We start from the raw sequence: 21116 nt of genomic DNA, 5'->3' as shown, positions 1-21116 counted from the left end.
AGAATGTGTTAAAATCCGCAGATGAAATAATGAATTTTGGATAAACCAAATCCATGAACTACTTCAGATGGCAGTAATTAAGATTTATCTGAAGGTCTGTTTGGATTGAGGTACAGTGATTGTTTTTCTTTAACATGATTACAATTATTCTGCTAAAAGCTTCTGGACTTTGTTTTATTGCGCCATGTGACTGTTAGTGACGTTGATGAAAGGTTTACGTTCGTATACAAAAGGAGTGGCTGGACGTAAATGTAGGCGTTTGTTCTCATGAGTAACGAGCTACGATGTGTAGTAACGACTAATAGCATGCAATGTGTGTGTGTGTTGGGGGGGGGAAGGGGGGGATTTCAAGAGAGATCGTGACAGAGATCATGACAGAGTAAGAGAGGGTGAGAGTGAGAGAGTGAGAAAGTGAGAGAGAGAGTGTGTGAGAATGAGAGAGAGGGAGTTACTTTAGTTTAGTATCACGCCGTCTTTAGCACGTTTCCATCAAGGCAAGGGACACCATCAAGGCAAGGGACACCTAAAATGGACATCACACATTGTACACATGTTGGGAATCGTAATAATCGTAACAAATACTTCACGATTAATATCCGCATCTTAACAACCGAGACACGTCAGCATTAACACCTTACAGTTAACCTCTATCTATTGTCTGCCTGTGAGTATGTGAGACACGATGAGAATTATGTGTACATTGATTCTGGTCCACCACAAGCATAGCTAAGTAATACCCAACACTCAACGGCTCTCTGGATCAAGTAAGTGTAGCTCTCAGTCTTAAGTCGGACTAGCAGCTATATGCATAACATTTAGTTTTATGCTCAAGTGACAGAGCGGGTGATTGTGGTTTGACGCCGATTTGAAAAAAATTTAGCGTTAGTCGAACGGAGCATGTCTTTTATTCCAGCGTCAATGGGCATACGAATAGTAAGTGAGTGAGTTCAGTTTTACGTCGCTTTAGCAATATCCAAGCATAATCACGACGGGGCAACCAGAAATGGGCTTCACACTTTGTACCCATGTGGGGACTCGAACCCGGGTCTTCACCTTGAAGAACACAACATTGCTGAACTACTACTTACCCTTTCATCTGCTCGCTTAATATCAACCCGCGTGTTTTAACTGTACACTGGCACACTGCCAGGCCTCATTTGCCATTTCTGAGGTAACCTAATTGTAGAATACTTGCCTTATATTTTATTTCAAACAGAGAAATTCAAAATGAACTATTAGGTTTAACTCGTATTTTCTGTAATTTGAGATTTGTTACTGTAGATTATATACCTTTGAATGTAATTTGAGCCCTGTAGTATTAAAACGAACTAGGCGTTGCGAAGATAGCATGTTTTATTGTATGAAACGTTTTACTTTAGTTGATATACCTTTCATCGTAATTGGAAACCCCTGATTTCGCAACATACATACCCTTACAAATCTTTTCCGCTAGTAACCCCGTGACACCAGGAGCGGACTATAAGACTGGATTGTGTTCTAATGTGTTGATCACGGTAGTAAGTAAATCACAACACCAGAAGTGCCCCGATAGAAAAGGAGCCTGTATTCAAAAACCTACACCTGAGTTAGTAACTGTATACATTGTCAATACGAGGTCTTATTGATATCTCACACTGTTTTTTAGGGTTTTTTTTCATACTCTGTGTTATATTGCCTGGCAGTAAAATGAATAAGTTTATAAACAACTTATTCAGTCCATTGTCCATAAAGAGTTCTATTTCTATATCATTTTATAGCTAGTCTTCTTAGTGATTGACAAACCTGTTCAACTACTCAGGTCTTTTTATAATCGTCTAGCCGTGGTCTCAAAATCTGAATTGGCTAATCATCAAATGTAGTGTCTGACGTCCCTTGCCGCACTACGTAAGTATGGGAGATTTAGTGTCGTTAGATATCGATATTTAACGAATCGTACGAGATAAAGAAATTCCTGTTGTCAACGTTTGATTTCTCTGCAAATAACAACGTCCCTCAGACAAGTGGGAGAGTTTAAGTTTTACGCAGCTTTTAGAAATATTCCAGCACTATCAGAGCGGGGACGCCAGAAATGGGTTTCTCACATTTTACCCATGTGGGTAATCGAATCCGGGTCCTCGGCGTGACAAGAAATTGTTTCTACAGCTAGGCAGCCCCACCACCCTTTCAATCAGGTGAGCTGTTGCGTTTAGAAAAAAAATTCTTTCGTCTTTAAGTTCATGAAGGTAGCATGTTGCATGCATATCCATGTTCGTCACCTTTGTCACCTCTCATTTTTATGCGTCATTTCAACAGGTGAACTCTTCACAGTCGTTATAACTTTTAACATGTTACTTACAATATATGTACCTGAACGTGATATTTACGTCATAATTTGCTCCTTTATTTATTGTTAGGTACCCTACTGGTTAAACCGTTGTCTCAAAGTTCGAATCCAGGAATGAACAACGGCTGTCCATATTTGGTGTCCCCCGTAGTAATATGGCACTATATGCAAAAAGGGAGCGATGGCGTAGTATACTGGTTAAGGTGGTCGCTCGTCCTGGGTTCGAGTCCCCACATGGGTACAATGTGTCCATTCCGAGTATCCCCGCTGTAATATTGTTGGCATTTTGCTAAACGCGGCGTTAAAACCACACTCCCTACTCACTCCCCACTCACTCAATATCATTTAAGAAGACTCACGGCCAACACCGAAGAGCGACACCAAAAGGTTTTCTTTCGATGATCAGAAAGTAAATATCCTGTGGTCTGAAGGTCTGCTTTTCATTTCCAGGCAACTGTTCTGAGCCAAAATGGCAGAAATGCAAAAGCTAATAAAGGCAGACTTGGTGCTTCGTATTTCTAACCCAGAAAAGCAAAAATCCCACATTGAGTGTTTAAAAGCCCAAGGGTTCAGTGTGGACTTGGTCGCGGACATAGTCTCCGACACCCAATATGTCCTGCTCCGCTGTAGCTTCGTGGGACTCTGCAGGGAAGCTGAGAGGATGAAGCTCCAGATGCCTCTAAAGAATGTAAGTTCATTACACTCTCATCACGGTAAATCCATTCGTGAATACACCAGCTAGCATATCAGTTATGAGGGTATGTGGGGTATATACTACAGCGTTTTCTCGCCACGCCGATGACCTCTGTACAATGTATGAAGGCCATTTCTGGCGTCACCTGCCGTGATAGTGATGGAATATTGCTAAAGACGATGTAAAACCATACTCAATGACTTAGTACCTCTCCTGTGGAATAGATATCTCTTGTATGCATAGACGACCATATAACTGAGAATATACCCATTGTATAGACGGATAATATCATAAAAAAATGATATATATATAGTTTTGTGGTATTGTTATGTGGCGTCATAACAATCTGTTTAACTGAAATCACTTCTTCATGAAGATACACGATTGAAAAGTGTAGGAGGAGGTCTGTCTCGTCCATGCTGTCAACACCGGCATCAAATACAAGTCCCGTCCGTGGCTTATACATTAATCATCAGCTCTGAAATCCTGCGCATTGTCTAAAACGTATTATTCCCTCAGTCTCAATGGTGGTTTGTATGTTTGAGTCACTCCAAATGTAGATATATATTTTGTTCAGGAGCTGGCGGAAAAGTTGGAGTCAACCTGCCTGTCCATTGAGACATTCCTTGACGATCACCTTGCAACAGACAATGAAGGTCTGTATATGTTAAGTTGTTCACTGGTCACGAGGGGGGATGGGTTATTTTACCCTCGATGTTTTTCGGTCCAAGGAAACATAAACAAACATCGAGGGTACATCAACTCATGGGCCCCGGGGCACCAGTGAACAACGTATTTATCTTACTGAGCACCTACATGTTAATTTTGAAATGTTTGAAGCATGGGTATATGATTGAACACTTCAGACAATCTGTGTGAATCAAACTATTTAAGTCTTATATCTTGCTTTTTAGTCCCGCAGATATTGTCTCTGTACAATCACCGTGGTGTAATTCATCTTCGTACTATTCAAAAGGACTACATTTGAACGTTTTGTCAAAATTTTTAATTGGAATACGAAGATTACCGTTTCGTAGCCATCGCTAGATTTTGTAGTCGACAGAAGAGAAACAAATTTAGAGTTTTCTCCCTCCAGTCGATTCACAAAACATCGGTAATATCCGTGCATCATGCGTGCTTCAATGTTATTCGAGATGAAGAAGTCCTATCACGAAGTACCGAATGGGTTTCCATTGGCAGCGGGGTACATTGCAATATACCTCGCTTGTAAGTGGGGTACATCGAAGATAACAGAACAACGCGTAGCTAATCAGAAAACGATATTTATGTGTGAGGTAAGATAAAATGTCTTGTACACGTACATGTGAAATGCTTATATATCATTCATTCATATCGTATCATCGCTCAGTCGTATGATACATTCAAGGCCACGGTAAAGTTCTCTACAAGTTTTATAGTAGACGCGGAGAAAATTTCTTTATTTGATAAAACTTTGACAAATATGATGTCCGATGTAAATCCATACTCACACCATCATCCTCAATCAGTCCAGGTAACAACTGACTAGACTTAGCATATGTTTATGACGGGTGACACAGGTGAGACAGGACACGCTCACCTTTTCGAGAACACCTGGTATCATCACTATTTCATAGTGAGTCATAAACACCTTATTATGCTCTGCCATCTAATCGCCTGGTGACAGTCACTGGATTGTCTCGTCCGGAGTCGATGAGTTTACAAACAATATCGTACAGCAGTAATAAACAGCTAAAACAAATATTTGCTATGAAATGTCACAATTGTACAAATGTGTCTGCTTTTGACAGAGATTTCCTCTCTTTGTCGATTGTATTTGCTTCGCATAATTTGAATTAGATTCTGTGAATAAAGTACTGGATGTTCTACAAAACGTATCGTTACTCTACAAATACTGCGCTGTTTTGATGTAGTAAAATGTATTTTTACAGCTTGATATAATTGACCAGGATCCTGTTACGTATGTACTGGCATGGATTTTTTACATGTAAATATGTTTTAAATATATTATGTTGTTTTTTATTCATCACCTTATTCGCCCTAACATCATTTATATTTCGACGTGTTTAGTATACCCTACATTCCTCCATTATCTGGAGGTAGCAAATCACTGAGTTGTGTCCCTTGGGCTCATGAGGAACCCATGTCTGAGTTCGAATCTCGGTTCACCAAAAATTTGTTTCTCGAATCACATGTATTCACGACATCATGGAACTACGTCGTGTGTACCAGCCCCTCCATCATCATCAACGTCATCGTTGCAGTATCCCTTCCTACACAACTACTCCACTGTTGCAGACGACTTCATCAGCGCGCCATTCGTACACTGCAAGGGGGACAAATTCCATGGCTTTGACAACGAACACACTTTCTTCAGGCCATCATTAAGATCTTTACTTGTGAGTATGTAGACCAAAATTCATGTGATAATGAAACCTTATCAAAACACATATTGTACATTGTTATCAAAACACATATTGTACATTGTTATCAAAACACATATTGTACATTGTTATCAAAACACATATTGTACATTCTTATCAAAACACATATTGTACATTGTTATCAAAACACATATTGTACATTCTTATCAAAACACATATTGTACATTGTTATCAAAACACATATTGTACATTCTTATCAAAACACATATTGTACATTCTTATCAAAACACACATTGTACATTCTTATCAAAACACATATTGTACATTCTTATCAAAACACATATTGTACATTCTTATCAAAACACATTTCAAACAATTGGGAAAACGTTAATGGCAGACAAGCAGATCACCGTCCATGCATCATCACAGTATACTGGGGATAAGAGCTTAAAATACTGGTACAGTTCATAACAATGTTAAATGTTAGATATACATGTATACGTACGTATGTATACGTCATAATGGTATGTGGTTCATACATTAGTAGATTAAGTTACTAAGTAAAATTTCATGACATGACTGAAGTGTATTGATCGTTGTTACACAATATGACGCTCATAGTGATTTTACAATCTAACTGTAACTTTTTCATCCATCTCATATCTTCATACAGGCACATCGTATTCTTTCGGAATACACTGCAGCTCGGTTTAAGGCTAAAGGTATGTTAACGTTTGTGATTTTACAACAGATTTAAACCTATGTTGTATTTGTTTTTTAGATAAATATATGTGTTTTGGTGAACTCAAAACTATTTATAGTGAATAAATAAAGTATTTTCCGGAATCTGTCCGACAATACTTGTTGTTAATAGTATCGTATCAATACATGTATGATATACGGATGAGTATGCTTCATAATGGAGTATGACTCATAATAACTTCATTGCTTACACGCAGAATCGTCTACTCTCATTCAGTGCGGGACAGATACTGATGTTTGTTTGTTTGTTTGTTTGTTTTTCCCAATGGGGAAATGAAGTATTGTCTGACAACAAGAATACTTTAGAAGACATTTCTTGGTATCAAATTACGTCATACTACACTGTGCATGAATGTGACGTCATATTACTTGACCAATGAACACTGACTGTAGCCACATGTGTCAATATTGGACTTATCCACCTTCCTGGACAACAATGTTATTTTATTCAACTCGGACCCCAGTAGAGCTCATATCCAGTCAGTTCAAGAAAAATAAGAAATGAATTGAATTTGTTTTTATTTCAATTCTCTTAAACAGTAAAACGTTCTTAAATTATGAAACTATTTGACGTAAATGACAAAATAGTTACTCCATGGTTTTATATTTTGACAGCGGTACCCCTGAAAGGCTGCCTTATCCCCCACGCAATCACACTCGGAGCGTCATACAGCGACAACAGAAGTTCCAGTACTTCCAGGAACCATTCCAATCGCAAAACCGAAGTCCACAATACCAGCACTAAGGACAATATTGCCTATAGCAACGACTACGAGGAATACACTGACATGGAGCAAAAGTGGGCATCATTTAGGAACTGCTATAAGTTTCAACCACTCTGGAAAATCAGAAACTATTTCGGGGAAAAGATAGCTTTTTATTTTGCATGGATAGGATTTTTTATCACGTGGCTGTGGATACCATTACTTATTGGTGTGATTGTTTTTTTCTATGGTGTTGGACTCTCAGTCAGGTAAGCTCAGCCTTCTTTCGGTCACATTTCTGAGAGTGAGTGAGTGAGTTTAGTTTTACGCTGCTCAGCACTATTTTAGTTATATGGCGGCGGTTTGTCAATAATCGAGTCTAGACCAGACAATCCAGTGATCAACAGCATGAGCATCGATCTGCGCAACTGGGAACCGATGACATGTGTCATCAAGCGAGCAAGTCAGCGAGCCTGACCATCCAATCCCGTTAGTCGCCCCTTACGTCAAGCAGAGTCGCCTTTTGTGGCAAGCATGGGTTGCTGAAGACCTATTCTACCCCGACCCCTTCAAGGGTCAAATACCTAATCAATATAACGTTTTTCTAGAAAACGCCAAGTGATATGTCCATTTTTTCATCCTTTCTCATCACATAGTGCATTACAATGTCTTTATGCATAATCTGTGCATGGTGTAATTGTTATTTCTGCAGATTTTTGGCCTCATGAAACAGAAATTGCGATGTATAATGTCCAGCTTAGACGCATTAGTGACACAATTGAAGTCCAATGCAATATCTTATATTACCTCACTCATATGGCCCTAACCTACGGTCGTTCGGATTAAAACAAGCAGTCTAAATCTACTGCTTGACGAGAATTAGACGAGGCAGCGCAATGAACGCGTTTGTGACAAGAGGCGGGCACGTAATCAGGAGGAATACACTTGGCTGCTACAGGTAGTCTGCCGATTAAGCACATGCAATACATGCTGACCATGACGTGAAATCAATACCACTACTGTTTAACATGTGTCTCTTAGAGCGATTTAGTTCAGCGAGACACCATCACGACACGATTCGCACGAGGAAACTGAACATTTCAATATTTAACCGACAACCTGTTTCCCTCTTGTTTCAAATGTAATGTTCTGGAGGGCGTTTCCATATATGCAAATTGGGGTCAGTTATCAAGTCGTCGCTCATCTCATACTTGTAAAGCGCTATACTAATCCATGTACTCCATCCACAGTGTGCACAGAAACGGCGTCAGGTCGACCAATGGCACAGAGGGGTAAGTTCTTCAAAGACGGTACATGCATTTTTATTTCCATACCAATATATGAACAGAAACGAGCTAGATATTTTTTCATTATTCCTTTTTGTTTGCTGAGTGACGATAGCCCCGAAGTGCTGCAGTTTTTAGACGTCTTTTGATAACTACGAACAAGTGTATTATGATCTGCTGAATTTATTTTCAGGATCAAAATGAAATTATCTGAACTGATGAACTTTATTCAATTAACATTCGACAATGACGCCACCCCATTCTTCGCAATGCTGGTATGTATTTGGGGTAAGTAGTCGATTTTCGTCAAACATTGGGCGACGTAATGTGGGCGAATAGTGGTAAATGAAGCGTGCAGTGACCACTCGTTAATCCAAAGCGACTGTTTGTGTTGAATTTCTGGATTATCTATTAATGGGTAGTGAAATTAATTATTTCTGTTTTGTTTCGGTTTGTTTGTTGTTTGGCGCCCCACTCGTCAATATTCCAGCTGTATGGCGGCGGTCCGTAAACGAACGCTTAACACAACGTTGCCACGTTTGCTACGCTTAATTAATGCCAGATTAAATGTTGGTTTAAACAGGCACACTCTTCTTGGAGTTCTGGAAGAGGAAGTCGGCCACGCTTGCCTTCGAGTGGGACGTGAAGGATTTGCAGGTCACCGAGCCTGACAGGCCTGACTACAACGAACCTGATACTTCAGTTAGTAACACAGTCAAACACAATTATTTTTTATAAAAAAGGAGAAAAAATGATATTCATGAAGATTCGTTAAGTTTGGCCTAATATTTGTTATTCTCTTGTAGGGTATAAGTAAAACACTATTGCAGTGTGGGCGAATTTCCATATCGGTGGCGGTTGCTGTACTCACGGTAAGGAAATGTCTTCCTTTCTAGGGTATATACTCTTGGAAGATAGTATCGCAACAACCTGCTCTCACAGTATCAATATGTTACCATTAACCATAGCAAAACGTAAATTTGATTTACTGTCTTGAAAAAATTACCCTAAAGCAATAATTAAATGGCAAATCGAAACCCATAAATCGAAAATGTTGATCTTTTCAAAGAAGCAAACGAGGGAAAATTCCTTTTGTAGAGCTGATAACTGTGGTCGTATGATGCTAAAAAAGCGGTCATTTTCAAGGTTCTGGTATACAAACTTCAGGAAATCACATAAGTATGAATAACGGAACACAAAGTCAATATCTGGTGTAACCTCCACCAACAGCAGTAAAATCCCTGACTTTCCTCCACATTCACTTTCTCAGTTGCGTGGTCGCACTCCTTTGTTTGCTGGCAATAGGAGTGAGGGGGTTTAGTTTTACGCCGCACTCAGCAATTTCAGCTACATAGTGGCGCTCTGTAAATAATCGAGTCTGGACCAAAGAATCCAGTGATCAACAGCATGAGCATTGATCTGCGCAGTTGGGAACCGATGACATGTGCCAGCCAAGTCAGCGAGCCTGGCCACCCGATGCCGTTAGTCCCCTCTCACAAGCAGAATCGTCTCTTATGGCAACCATGGGTTGCTGAAGGCCTGCCGTGGACCTTCACGGGTTACTGTTAATAGGACTCGTAACTAGGGCATGGCACTCCGCGAGATCTCAGTAGTTCCGGTGACAAAGAACGTTTCATACTTTTTCAAATGGTCTCATGGTTGTCAGACAACAATAAGGAACCGACAATCGTTGCAGGAATAACACATTTCCGATCTAGATATACACAAAATAGCCAGCTTTTACTACTGTCAACAGATGTGACCGCCAAGAATGGCTTTACACTTGTTTGGTCGAGTGAATTCATATTTTTCAGTCGCGCAATTTGGAACCAGAACCGGTTCTTGAATATGCACTTATCAATATAAATCTGGTGCCAGAAGTAAGTTGGGCCCCGTCTCGCATACAGCAAGTTTGTGCGCGCAAAGGGAGCACGGAACCAGCTTAATACCGGAAGTAGCGCAAGGGGAGTATACCAGGCCTTGTAGCAACGGGCGTCTGACAGGTCGTTTTGTCCACTACCCCTCCGATATTATTCGATTTCGGGCCTTCCTGTCAGGCAAATAATGATGTGGAAGCCACTATGACTGTGTTAAACATGCTACAACAGTCTTGTGATTCTTAGTAGGGCTCCATCCACCCTACAAGTTGTCATTTGTTGTAGCTCTGAACGTTGATGATGTAAATTTTACATTCATTTCTAAATAACTGTAAAAGGGTCAAAATGATTATACAAATAATTATAATTATGAATATAAAGGGCTATGAAAAAAGTGTGTTGCGACACTCTTTTTCGTGTGTATATGTTCATTTATATCTCCACAAAAGGATGAAAGATGATATAGAGAGCTGATATATATTTCCCGAGATGTCATATATTAGTTTCTGTATGTGCAGGTCGTCGTGGTGGTGGCGAGTGTTGTCGGTGTGGTTATCTACAAAATCACTTTAAGGATAGACGTATGTCCGGGCTACAACGACCAGGAGTGTCTCATCCTCACAACTGTAATGTCATCGTTCCTCAACGCTATCTCCATCACGATTCTGGGGAAGGTGAGATCATCATCATTGCCGTCGTTGAGATCATTATTATCATCGCTGTCGTCGACTTATCATCATCTCTGACGTCGACGTCATCACCGTCACCATCACAACTATAATGTCATGGTTCCTCATCATCACCGCTGTCGTTGTTATCATCACTGTCATCGTCGACGTCATCATCTTCATCTTCATCTTCATCTTCATCATCATCATCATCATCATCATCATCATCACCACCATCATCATCATCGGATGCACACTCAAAGCTCAAGATTGTTACTGATCTAGTCAAGGGTTAAGTTCATCTTGAGAACAAAATACCGCCTTTGTGTTGACTGTCTGAGTGCCAAGTTTAATGCCACAGGTATAATATCCATCAACCAAGACCACCTGTAAATATAATCAGTCGTTTGTGTGGGTGTGGTCAGACCACAAACAAACAGTTCCACTACTACTCTGGTTTTGATGTTACATCATTACATCATTACGTCAATTTGTATTGTGTCATGTTGTGTTATTTTGTGCTTTCCAGCTGTACAAATATGTTGCCGTCTGGCTGACCGAAAAAGGTAATATTTCATAAAACACCGATCCTAAAGATTGTCATATCTATCTATCTATCTATCTATCTATCTATCTATCTATCTATCTATCTATTTTGTATATTTTGTACTATCTGTTTATCTATTACTCACTCACTTATGTATTTATGTATATAGTTTTATGTTTGGTTTATTTCAGAGAATCACAAGAGTCAGTCACAGCATGACGACGCGCTAATAATGAAGCTGTTTGCATTCCAGTTTGCTAATAGTTACTCCTCCTGTTTCTACATCGCTTTCATGTTAGAGGTAAACCCTTTCCTGTTTATTATACGCATTATTGTGCATAATTTTGACTGTATGGCAGTGATTTATACATGATCGAATCTGGACCAAACAATTCAGTGATTGATATCAACTAAGCGTAGTATGTATACTGAGGGACAAATTAAGAGATCATATGAAAGGGAAAATGTACGTTTGTATCGTACAGCGTAAGTCGAAACCTTGATGTTCATTGTGATCCCTTATTTTTTCCCCTCAGTATGTAATGAGTATAAACCCTTTCTGCAATACATGCTCAAAACACGTCATTATGTATACCATTTCAAACACAAAGAGCGAAAGGTGTATCAATGCGCATAAAGAAGTCTAACGTACTATACATATTGCAAACTAGAAATCTATAGGACCCATGCTATTCACACAATGTAAAATATTCAGTCGGTTTAGGAACATGTTTAGTGATGTATTTACCTGTTGTGTATTTACAGAGGGTAGACATGTCAGTTGTGATTGGTCGAGGCGGGAACTACAGGGACACCTGTCTAGGAACGTGTATGTCCCAGCTGACCTTCCAAGTCATCGCTCTGATGGTAGCCAAGTCCGTCATCAAGTTTATCCTTGATGTCGTTCGACCGTAAGATGGTTCATTTGATTTTGATGATCCGACGAAACAGTGTCAGACAGACAAACCGACTAAATACGGTTTCGCATAATGTATACACCCAATATCTGTCCAATATTTTAGATTAGAATTGATCTGCTGCAACCCCAGATTGTCGTAAAAGGCGACTAACGGGATCAGGTTGCCAGGCTGGCTGACTGGGTTCACACATGTCATCGTGCCCCAGTTGCGTAGATTGATGCTCATGCTGTTGATCACTGGATTGTCTGGTCCAGACTGGATTATTTGCAGACCGCCGCCACAGAGCCGAAATATTGCTGGGTGCAGCGTAAAACAACAAATGATGCTATTACGGGGATGGTTGGGTAGCATTGCGGTAAGCATTCGCTCGTCACGCGGAAGATTCGGGTTCGAGTCCCCATATGGGTACAATGTGCGAAGCCCATTTCTGGTGTCCCCTTCCTTGATATCGCTGGCATATTGCTTTACACATTGTACCTATGAGGGAATTCGAACCCGGATCTTCCGCTTGACGAGCGAACACTTTAACCACTAGGCTACCCTACCGCCTCTATAGTAGTCTGAAAGAATTTCTGTAACTATTTTAAGCAGTATATACGCTACATTGCAGTTTAGTAAAACAGTGCTATAGATGGTGCAAGTCCAACATGACCGGACCGAAACAGTGTGAGACAGATATTGGCACCATCTTACGTAAAGAGTGGGAGAAACCCGAGCTGGATGACTTCACACTAGGGGAATACACAGAGAAAGTGATACAGTACGGATACCTGATGGTGAGTAGGATATCTGAGTGAGTGAGGGACTTAGAATTGACGCTGCGTTGAACAATATTGCGATATTTTGTGGCTTTAGTGTTGCCTTTTTGTTTGTTTGTTAACCTCGCAATATTTTAGGTATACAACGGTGCTTTGTAAGTATTTGACTCTGGACAATACAACCCAGTGATCAACATTATGAGCATCCTAGGCAATATTTTAGGTATACAACGGTGCTTTGTAAGTAATTGACTCTGGACAATACAACCCAGTGATCAACATTATGAGCATCTTTCTAGGCAATAGGGATTCGATGACATGTGTAAAGAAAGGCAGCTAGCCTGGCCACCCGATTCCGTTTTACGACAACCATGGGTTACTGATGACCAATTGCAACACGTGTGGTGACGGGTCACACTTGGTATAGTGTAAATAACACTGGGTTGCAGCTTGTGAAAAAATGATATATGTGTAAATTTACCTTAAGTAATACGATGAACAACAAGGTTAGGATATGGTTGTGATCTTTATATTATCCAGTCTGGACCAGACAATCCGCTAATCCACATCATCAGCATCGATCAACGCAAATGGAATAGGATGACATGTGTAAATCAAGTCAGCGAGCCTGACCTCCCGATCCCGTTAGTCGCCCCTTACGACAAGCATAGTCGCCTTTTGTGGCAAGCATGGGTTGCTGAAGGCCTATTCTATCCCGAACCTTATGCGTCTCGACCAACAAGGACGTAGGAGGGTGAAATTATATTATGTTTTGAGGTTTTTTTCTCTAATTGTGAAAACTGTTTTATGACACTTAAATATTTAGAAAGACACGCCTCATGTTCATCCGTGCCAGCCACAGTTCGTTAGTGTAGTAATGCCCAGTCAACATTTAGTTAGATATACGCTTCCTTGTGACAAACAATTTTGCACATCGTGAACAAAATAAAATTTGACCATCACAAGTGGAGTACTGAAAGTAACTATTATGGGATACAGCTGTTCGCGGCGTCCTTCCCCTTGGCTCCGTTGGTTGCCATGGTGATGAACATCGTGGATCTCCGTGTAGACGGCAAGAGGATGCTTCACGTCTACAGAAGGCCACTTGCCTATGTTGCCAAAGATATTGGTGAGTCAAAGCCTTGGAATTTAATGTATAATTATAGCGCTTAAATCTGTAATTAGCCAGATAAACGGTCCGTGGTGTTCTATTTTAACAAAACTTCGCTTTAGTTAAGAACAGAACAAAAAGCATGATGGGTTTTCTTCACAACTCTTGAAATTGGTTGTTAAGTGAAAATTTTTGGTTAATATCAGTGAAAATAAGCATTTACTGTTGCGAATGTTACAGTAATAAGTATGAAAGCCTCTTAGCATCTTTGCTTGGAAATTATTTATTTTTCACACTATATTTCTGTTTTCAGTATTTTAGTTCAAACGTTCCTCTTTCAACATGCCTGTCATGTTTTAAGATATTGAAAACGTTTGCATATTTGTTTCAAATTTATTATTAGTATGCTTGTTATCTATTTTCTGTTTTGGCATGTGTTATTTGCATTTTAGTAATGCACAATTGTTTGTTTGAGGGTAATCCATGTAATTAATGTTTTTATAGTTACTGAATCTTTTACTTTTTTATTGTTTCTTTGATACACATGCTACCATTTTTGGTTCCTTATTGTAACTGGATTTGGGCGTCTATCTTTCATTCAGTTTATACTATCCCCCAAAAGAAACGCATAGGCGATTTCTATTTTTTATAAATATCTCTTAACTACCTATTGTGTTCGTACAATCGTAAAAATATGTTACAGTGGTGTTGATAACATGTTTTTACACAACTGCACAAATACAAATTCGATATTTCCTGAATTTGTTCACTTTTATGAGATTTTTACGAGGATTAAAAAGGCATCACTACAACGCAACAGAAATCACCAGTTGAAATTGTGCAGCATTCACTGCTTGGCAATCAAAATCCAGACGACTTTCAGAAATTGGAATTCGTTTTGAAGGAGTTTCAAGTCAAGGTCAAGTCACACCTTCTGTTGCCAGTAGCTGAATGTGAGATATCATGGCTTGCAGCTCGTTGCAACCAAACAGGTATAACAAATGACTGTCCCCGTACAGGCAGACCTCGAGTTACCACTGGATCACAGGACCCGTACATTCGGGGAATACAGGTGCGTGATCTCACACTGCCACGTGTCAGAGCACAGCAGCCAGGGTGCGTTGACTTCAGAGGATATCCAGTCAAACTGTATGGGACAGGTTGAAAGAGGTTGGTCTGAGACCAGGAGACCCGACATCATGGTCGTGCTACGTCGTCACCATCGCACTTAGTGTCTCCGTTATCTAAAAATATCCACATGGTTGTATAGACATTACCTTCATCTTTCAGGCACTAAAGTCTATTTGTGGACGAGTTATACGTGTTTGAAAATACATTTTCTCTACACATTTGTCGTCTATGCGTTTCGGTTTTTGAACAGTATACGTAAAATGCACATGTCTGATGCAGCCACTTCATAACATTAGTGTGGTGCCAACAATACACTAAAGCTTAGTCTCTGAATAAATGTTCTTTGGGTGACAAATAATCCCATTTAAATTGAAAAGGAGCCCAACTGAGATGGCAGATTCAGAACCTGGGGAATTCTAGACTTGCTTCCTTTGGGGACTCAGAAAAAAAGAAAGAAATGGTTAGGCGGTACGTGAAATAATGTGGTTCATGGACTGTGAGACTGTCCCAACAGGTATATGGTACTCCATCCTGACCTTCCTCAACTTCGTTGCTGTCATCTCCAACGCCTACCTTGTGGCCTTCACCTCCTCGTGGGCCCAAGGTTGTGACCTGCTGGCGAAGGTCATCATTGCCGTCGTGTTTGAGGTATTGCGTACTGTTTTCAGTTTTGTAGTCCTATAAATCTTAATCTATGAACCGAACATGTCAGTGTCGTGTTGAGCTATCAGCCAATCAGAATCGAGTATCACACAATGTCGTAATATCCGTTTTAAATCACCTTTGTTCAGTTATTAGTACCTGCATTTCAAGATGTTTGATGGATCCGTCCTCGTATCAGAGCTGGCAAAATCCAGCCTAAGTAAAGTCAGTCTCAGTGTTATTCGTTACACTCCACCGCGGAATCTAGCAAACGCTAGCAGAAGGTCGCGTCAGGTAACCTTTAAGCGACCTATGACCGTCCGACCAAAAGCGAGACGGTTAAATAGATTTAACCAATCAGGCAACAGCTACTACTTAGGGATCGGAGGGACTTGCAAAATATTCAGGTCACTGACGCAGATTTACCATTAGCTAACATTCCCGCAAGATGACATCCTTGAATATTGCCCAAAACACTATTTTCAGCGACTGTTTACTCACCGTTGTCATGGTTGTAACGTGTGCCGTGTGCATCACCCGAAAGCGAGAGTACGCTAAATAACAATCGGAATCGTTCGGATACGAACTTATTTGAGATAAAAAGTTTCAGAGGTGTGTGCGAATGTCCACTTTTGCGATTTGGTAAGTTGTATTCTGATTGGACAATCTGAAAGGTTACCTGACGCGACTTTCCATAAGGTTTAGTTAGACTCAGTAGTGGAGTGTAACGAAAAGTACTGAGGTTAAGTTTACGTAGACTGGGCAATGTCTTATCTCAGATTGGCATCAACTTAAGTTGTATGAAATCTAAGTATTTTAGTGATATACATATATTATCTCCTCACGGCCTAACATGAAACTGTTTATTCCAGCACATAGTGTTTGTGTTGAAGTACATTCTGGCCTTTATGATCCCGGACGTGCCGTCCAGTGTCAACGAGGCGATACGTAAGGTAATTCCACCATCTTCCACACCCGTGAATTACGACATAAAATACACCTGTCCTTGGATATTCCTTCACAAAGAAGAGTTCCACTCTGACGAGTTGGTGATGGTCCTAAGGGTCAAGGTTTAAAATGACGTGAGGTTACTTTCAACTGGCGGCCGATGGTGGCAGCACTAAGAAAAACAGCTCAGAAGGTTCTTCTGCTGCTGCTGCTTCAGATAATTCCGAATCACAAGACACGGCACTCACGGGACGACCAGTAGCAACAAGTAACGTCACAGCATGTTACCATGGCTAACTGCACCCATGGGACGACCAGTAGCAACATGTAACGTCACAGCATGTTACCATGGGTACCATGTGTAAAGTCCATTTCAGATGTGATATTACTGGAAAATTGCTGCGAGGGCTTAAAGAACTGCCAAGTTGAAACAAGGTTTATGTTCATTATACCGCTGTATCATATTTTACCTGTTTCAGGAGAAGGATGTCCACCAACGGGTCTTCCAGTCCGACAACGATGGAGTTGAAGAAAACACCAGTTCAGTTTGACTGAAACAGCAGTCACTAGAGGCCACATGATGCCGCCCAGGTCAGCAATCACAGGATGCAGTTTTCCATATATAACGCTATTTGAACTGAAGATACACGAGTGTAGGATGTACGAATAGTGTCAAGGCCATTTACAAAGGTTCAGGATGTACGAATAGTGTCAAGGCCATTTACAAAGGTTCAGGATGTACGAATAGTGTCGAGGCCATTTACGAAGGTTGAGGATGTACGAATAGTGTCAAGGCCATTTACGAAAGTTGAGGATGTACGAAGAGTGTCAAGGCCATTTACAAAGGTTCAAGATGTACGAATAGTGTCAAGGCCATTTACGAAGGTTCAAAGCTGTAGTGCTGAGGGAGGGTGGTAGAACAAAATGGTGTTGCACGCCAGAGTCATCGATACCCCAAATAGATTGCAGTATGGTGTAAAGAGGCGAGCTGGAAGGAATGAGCAAAACTCCGTGTCACTAGAGTTCCAGAGAGTCTGAACACCGAATCTGTTTTATTCAATACTTACGCCAAGGATAAGTTGTTGGAGAACAGATACAACATGGGACTTGTCGGCCAATTAGTCAGTAAGTGAATGAGTGAGTTTTGTTCACGACCGCACAAACCAACATTCCCATTTTGTCACGCCTAAATGTGAGAGGAAAACCGGAAGTGATGCTAAGCTAAGATGATAGCCATATTTGTGGAGCCATCGACCACGGGCATGGTGCAAAGAACATAAGTGGAAACGGACCGCCGAAATGGGTTCCTGGCGTGTTTCAGTGTACGAAACTGTGCTACCTTCGGTACTTTCACGTTGTAGTTTCATGCACATTCCATATTGTACAGTTGTCATGTGTGTCATGATTTTTGTTAGTCCCGTGTCATGATTTCTTGTTAGTTGCGTGTCATGATTTCTTGTTTGCTGTTTGACGCAGCACTCAGCAATATAGCTATGTGGCGGCGGTCTCCAGTCTGGACAATAAATCCAATGATCAATATCATGAGCATCGGCATCAACCAAGTCTGCGAGGCTGATCACCCTACCACGTTATTCGCCTCTCATTGTGTGTCATGCTGTGCAGTTGGACATCCATGTTTTGTTCTACACTTGGCCACGTTGTGCAGATGCTCATATATGTTATGGTGTAACACTCGGTCACGTTGTACAGATGCTCACATATGTTATGTTGTAACACTCGGCCACGTTGTACAGATGCTCACACATGTTATGTTGTAACACTCAGTTAGATCATATGTGAGACAGATGCTCACATATGTTATGTTGTAACATTCGGCCACGTTGTACAGATGCTCACATATGTTATGTTGTAACACTCGGTCACGTTGTACAGATCCTCATATATGTTATGGTGTAACATTCGGCCACGTTGTACAGATGCTCACATATGTTACGTTGTAACACTCGGTCACGTTGTACAGATCCTCATATATGTTATGGTGTAACACTCGGTCACGTTGTACAGATGCTCACATATGTTATGTTGTAACACTCGGCCACGTTGTACAGATGCTCACACGTGTTATGTTGTAACACTCAGTTAGATCATATGTGAGACAGATGCTCACATATGTTATGTTGTAACATTCGGCCACGTTGTACAGATGCTCACATATGTTATGTTGTAACACTCGGCCACGTTGTACAGATGCTCACGCATGTTATGTTGTAACACTCAGTTAGATCATATGTGAGACAGATGCTCACATATGTTATGTTGTAACATTCGGCCACGTTGTACAGATGCTCACATATGTTATGTTGTAACACTCGGTCACGTTGTACAGATGTTCATATATGTTATGTTGTAACACTCGGCCACGTTGTACAGATGCTCACATATGTTATGTTGTAATACTCGGCCACGTTGCACAGATGACCATATATGTTATGTTGTAACACTTGGTCACATTGTACAGATCCTCATGTACATTATGTTATAGCACGTAGTCACGTTGTATAGCTTATGTACGTTATGTTATAGCACTGGATCACATTGTGAAGATGTTCATGCATGTTTATGCAGTAACACTTGGTCACACTGTAAAGTTGTACAGATGCTCATATATGTTATGTTGTAACACTCGGCCACGTTGTACAGATGCTCACATATGTTATGTTGTAATACTCGGCCACGTTGTACAGATGTTCATATATGTTATGTTGTAACACTCGGCCACGTTGCACAGATGACCATATATGTTATGTTGTAACACTTGGTCACATTGTACAGATCCTCATGTACATTATGTTATAGCACGTAGTCACGTTGTATAGCTTATGTACGTTATGTTATAGCACTGGATCACATTGTGCAGATGTTCATGCATGTTTATGCAGTAACACTTGGTCACACTGTAAAGTTGTACAGATGCTCATGTATGTTTTGTATGACTGGTCTTGAATGCCATGTTATACACGTGGCCGTGTTGTACAGTTGCTCTTGTACGTGTTCTTGTTCATGGATGTCACATGGTACACTTGGTCACATTGCAGAGTTGTACAAATGCTGAACTGTATTGTGCAGTTGTACTCAGTGACTTGCACGTCATTGACATCACGACTGCATGAAGTGTTCCTTGCGCTTGTCAGTCCCTGCACGGTCTAGCTCAGACTTACAAACAACCATGAAATAACTAGAGTATTGACATATGTTTATGTTCGTGTGTCTTGAAGGAGAGAGGGAGGGCTTGTGTTCTGCGGGTTTACAGTTGTACAATTAAACTTTCCTACGGATTCACATAAAGCAGCAAAACTGAAGATATTATCCAATACAGGTAAGTCGTGTTCAGTTTGTTGTAAAGTAAAAAGATTCATTTTTCAAATGAATCTATGTTGAAAGTTTTTATATTTCACTTGAAAATGTCGTTTCTGAGAATTTTCTACCTCATTCACAATAAAGACATCCATAAAATTCTTGTCTTTATATTCCATTTATCACAGCATGTCAACTGGATGGCAATGGTAACTCATCTCCTGGACAATCCATCAATATCACACAAACTCTGGTTCCATTTATCCCAGCTTTTATTCTCTCGCCAAACAAACTACATGAACATAGCACCGATGACAGAAAACTAATATTTGCACAAGTGTTGTCAGTCTGCCTGCATGCGAGCCCACACTTCTAGACATTACTCCACTGTTCACGACATGAGTGAGTATAGATTTATGCCCCTTTATCAATATTCCAGCAATATCACGGTGGACAGCATAAATGGGCTTCAGAGACTGTTTCCATGTAAGGAATCAAACCCAGTCTTCAGCGTGATGAGTGGACGCTTTAACCATCAGGATAACCACCACCCTCATAACATGAAACATGGATGGATGGATGGATGGATGTCACGCAAAAATGGGTGCTAAAATAGGTTCAGAAAATATCACCAAATATAGACAACTCTTTATTATGTACACTCATTTTAAAACTATCATTATGAAACAGGCCAGTAAACACAGGCTAACACTATAATTTGTTTACGGATCAGAGTCAACAGACCATGTGCCATTGGTCGTGAGTTTAACCCAGCTGGAATTGTTCGAGGCAAAAAGCAGCATTTTTCAACATGCCAGATAAATAGTTACTGCCACAGAATAAATAAATAACTTGAGAGTTGTGACCAATATTACTTGCAAATTCTATTAGCAGGAAGGAAGATCAAAGGGAGAGTCCTGTCCCTCGTCTTTCTTCCTTTGTTTTTTTTTTTTTTGTTCCCAATTTAGGCTAGACCAACTTTTCTTGTTTTACAGCTTTTTGTCCTTAGATAACCTAAAGGCAGTTGAGAAGGAAATATTTAAAAA

General features: G+C 40.4%; 1 protein-coding gene across 1 annotated transcript; it reads left to right on the top strand.

Moving 5' to 3' along the window:
- Window positions 1–2792: 2792 nt before the first annotated feature.
- LOC137287696 (anoctamin-7-like) lies at window positions 2793–17306 on the top strand. Its single transcript, XM_067820086.1, has 15 exons — window positions 2793–3011; window positions 3595–3673; window positions 5316–5420; window positions 6779–6962; window positions 8347–8441; window positions 8737–8855; window positions 10534–10704; window positions 11228–11264; window positions 11437–11546; window positions 12011–12156; window positions 12776–12941; window positions 13923–14052; window positions 15680–15813; window positions 16680–16760; window positions 17235–17306. The coding sequence occupies exons 1-15, from the start codon at window positions 2793–2795 to the stop codon at window positions 17304–17306; spliced, it is 1848 nt and encodes a 615-aa protein (XP_067676187.1).
- The last annotated feature ends 3810 nt before the right edge of the window (window positions 17307–21116 follow it).

The sequence above is a fragment of the Haliotis asinina genome, chromosome 6, assembly GCF_037392515.1.
Source record: "Haliotis asinina isolate JCU_RB_2024 chromosome 6, JCU_Hal_asi_v2, whole genome shotgun sequence".
NCBI classification, from domain to species: domain Eukaryota; kingdom Metazoa; phylum Mollusca; class Gastropoda; order Lepetellida; family Haliotidae; genus Haliotis; species Haliotis asinina.
This window is presented reverse-complemented; position numbering and strand designations above follow the sequence as displayed.

What these genes read in the sequence shown, in the direction of transcription:
- LOC137287696 (XM_067820086.1), top strand. Translation starts at nt 2,793, where the DNA reads ATGGCAGAAATGCAAAAGCTAATAAAGGCAGACTTGGTGCTTCGTATT. An exon ending in TACACTGACATGGAGCAAAA is followed by an intron (nt 6,963 to 8,346) that starts GTGGGCATCATT and finishes ATTTATTTTCAG; the next exon opens with GATCAAAATGAAATTATCTG. An exon ending in ACATCGCTTTCATGTTAGAG is followed by an intron (nt 11,547 to 12,010) that starts GTAAACCCTTTC and finishes GTGTATTTACAG; the next exon opens with AGGGTAGACATGTCAGTTGT.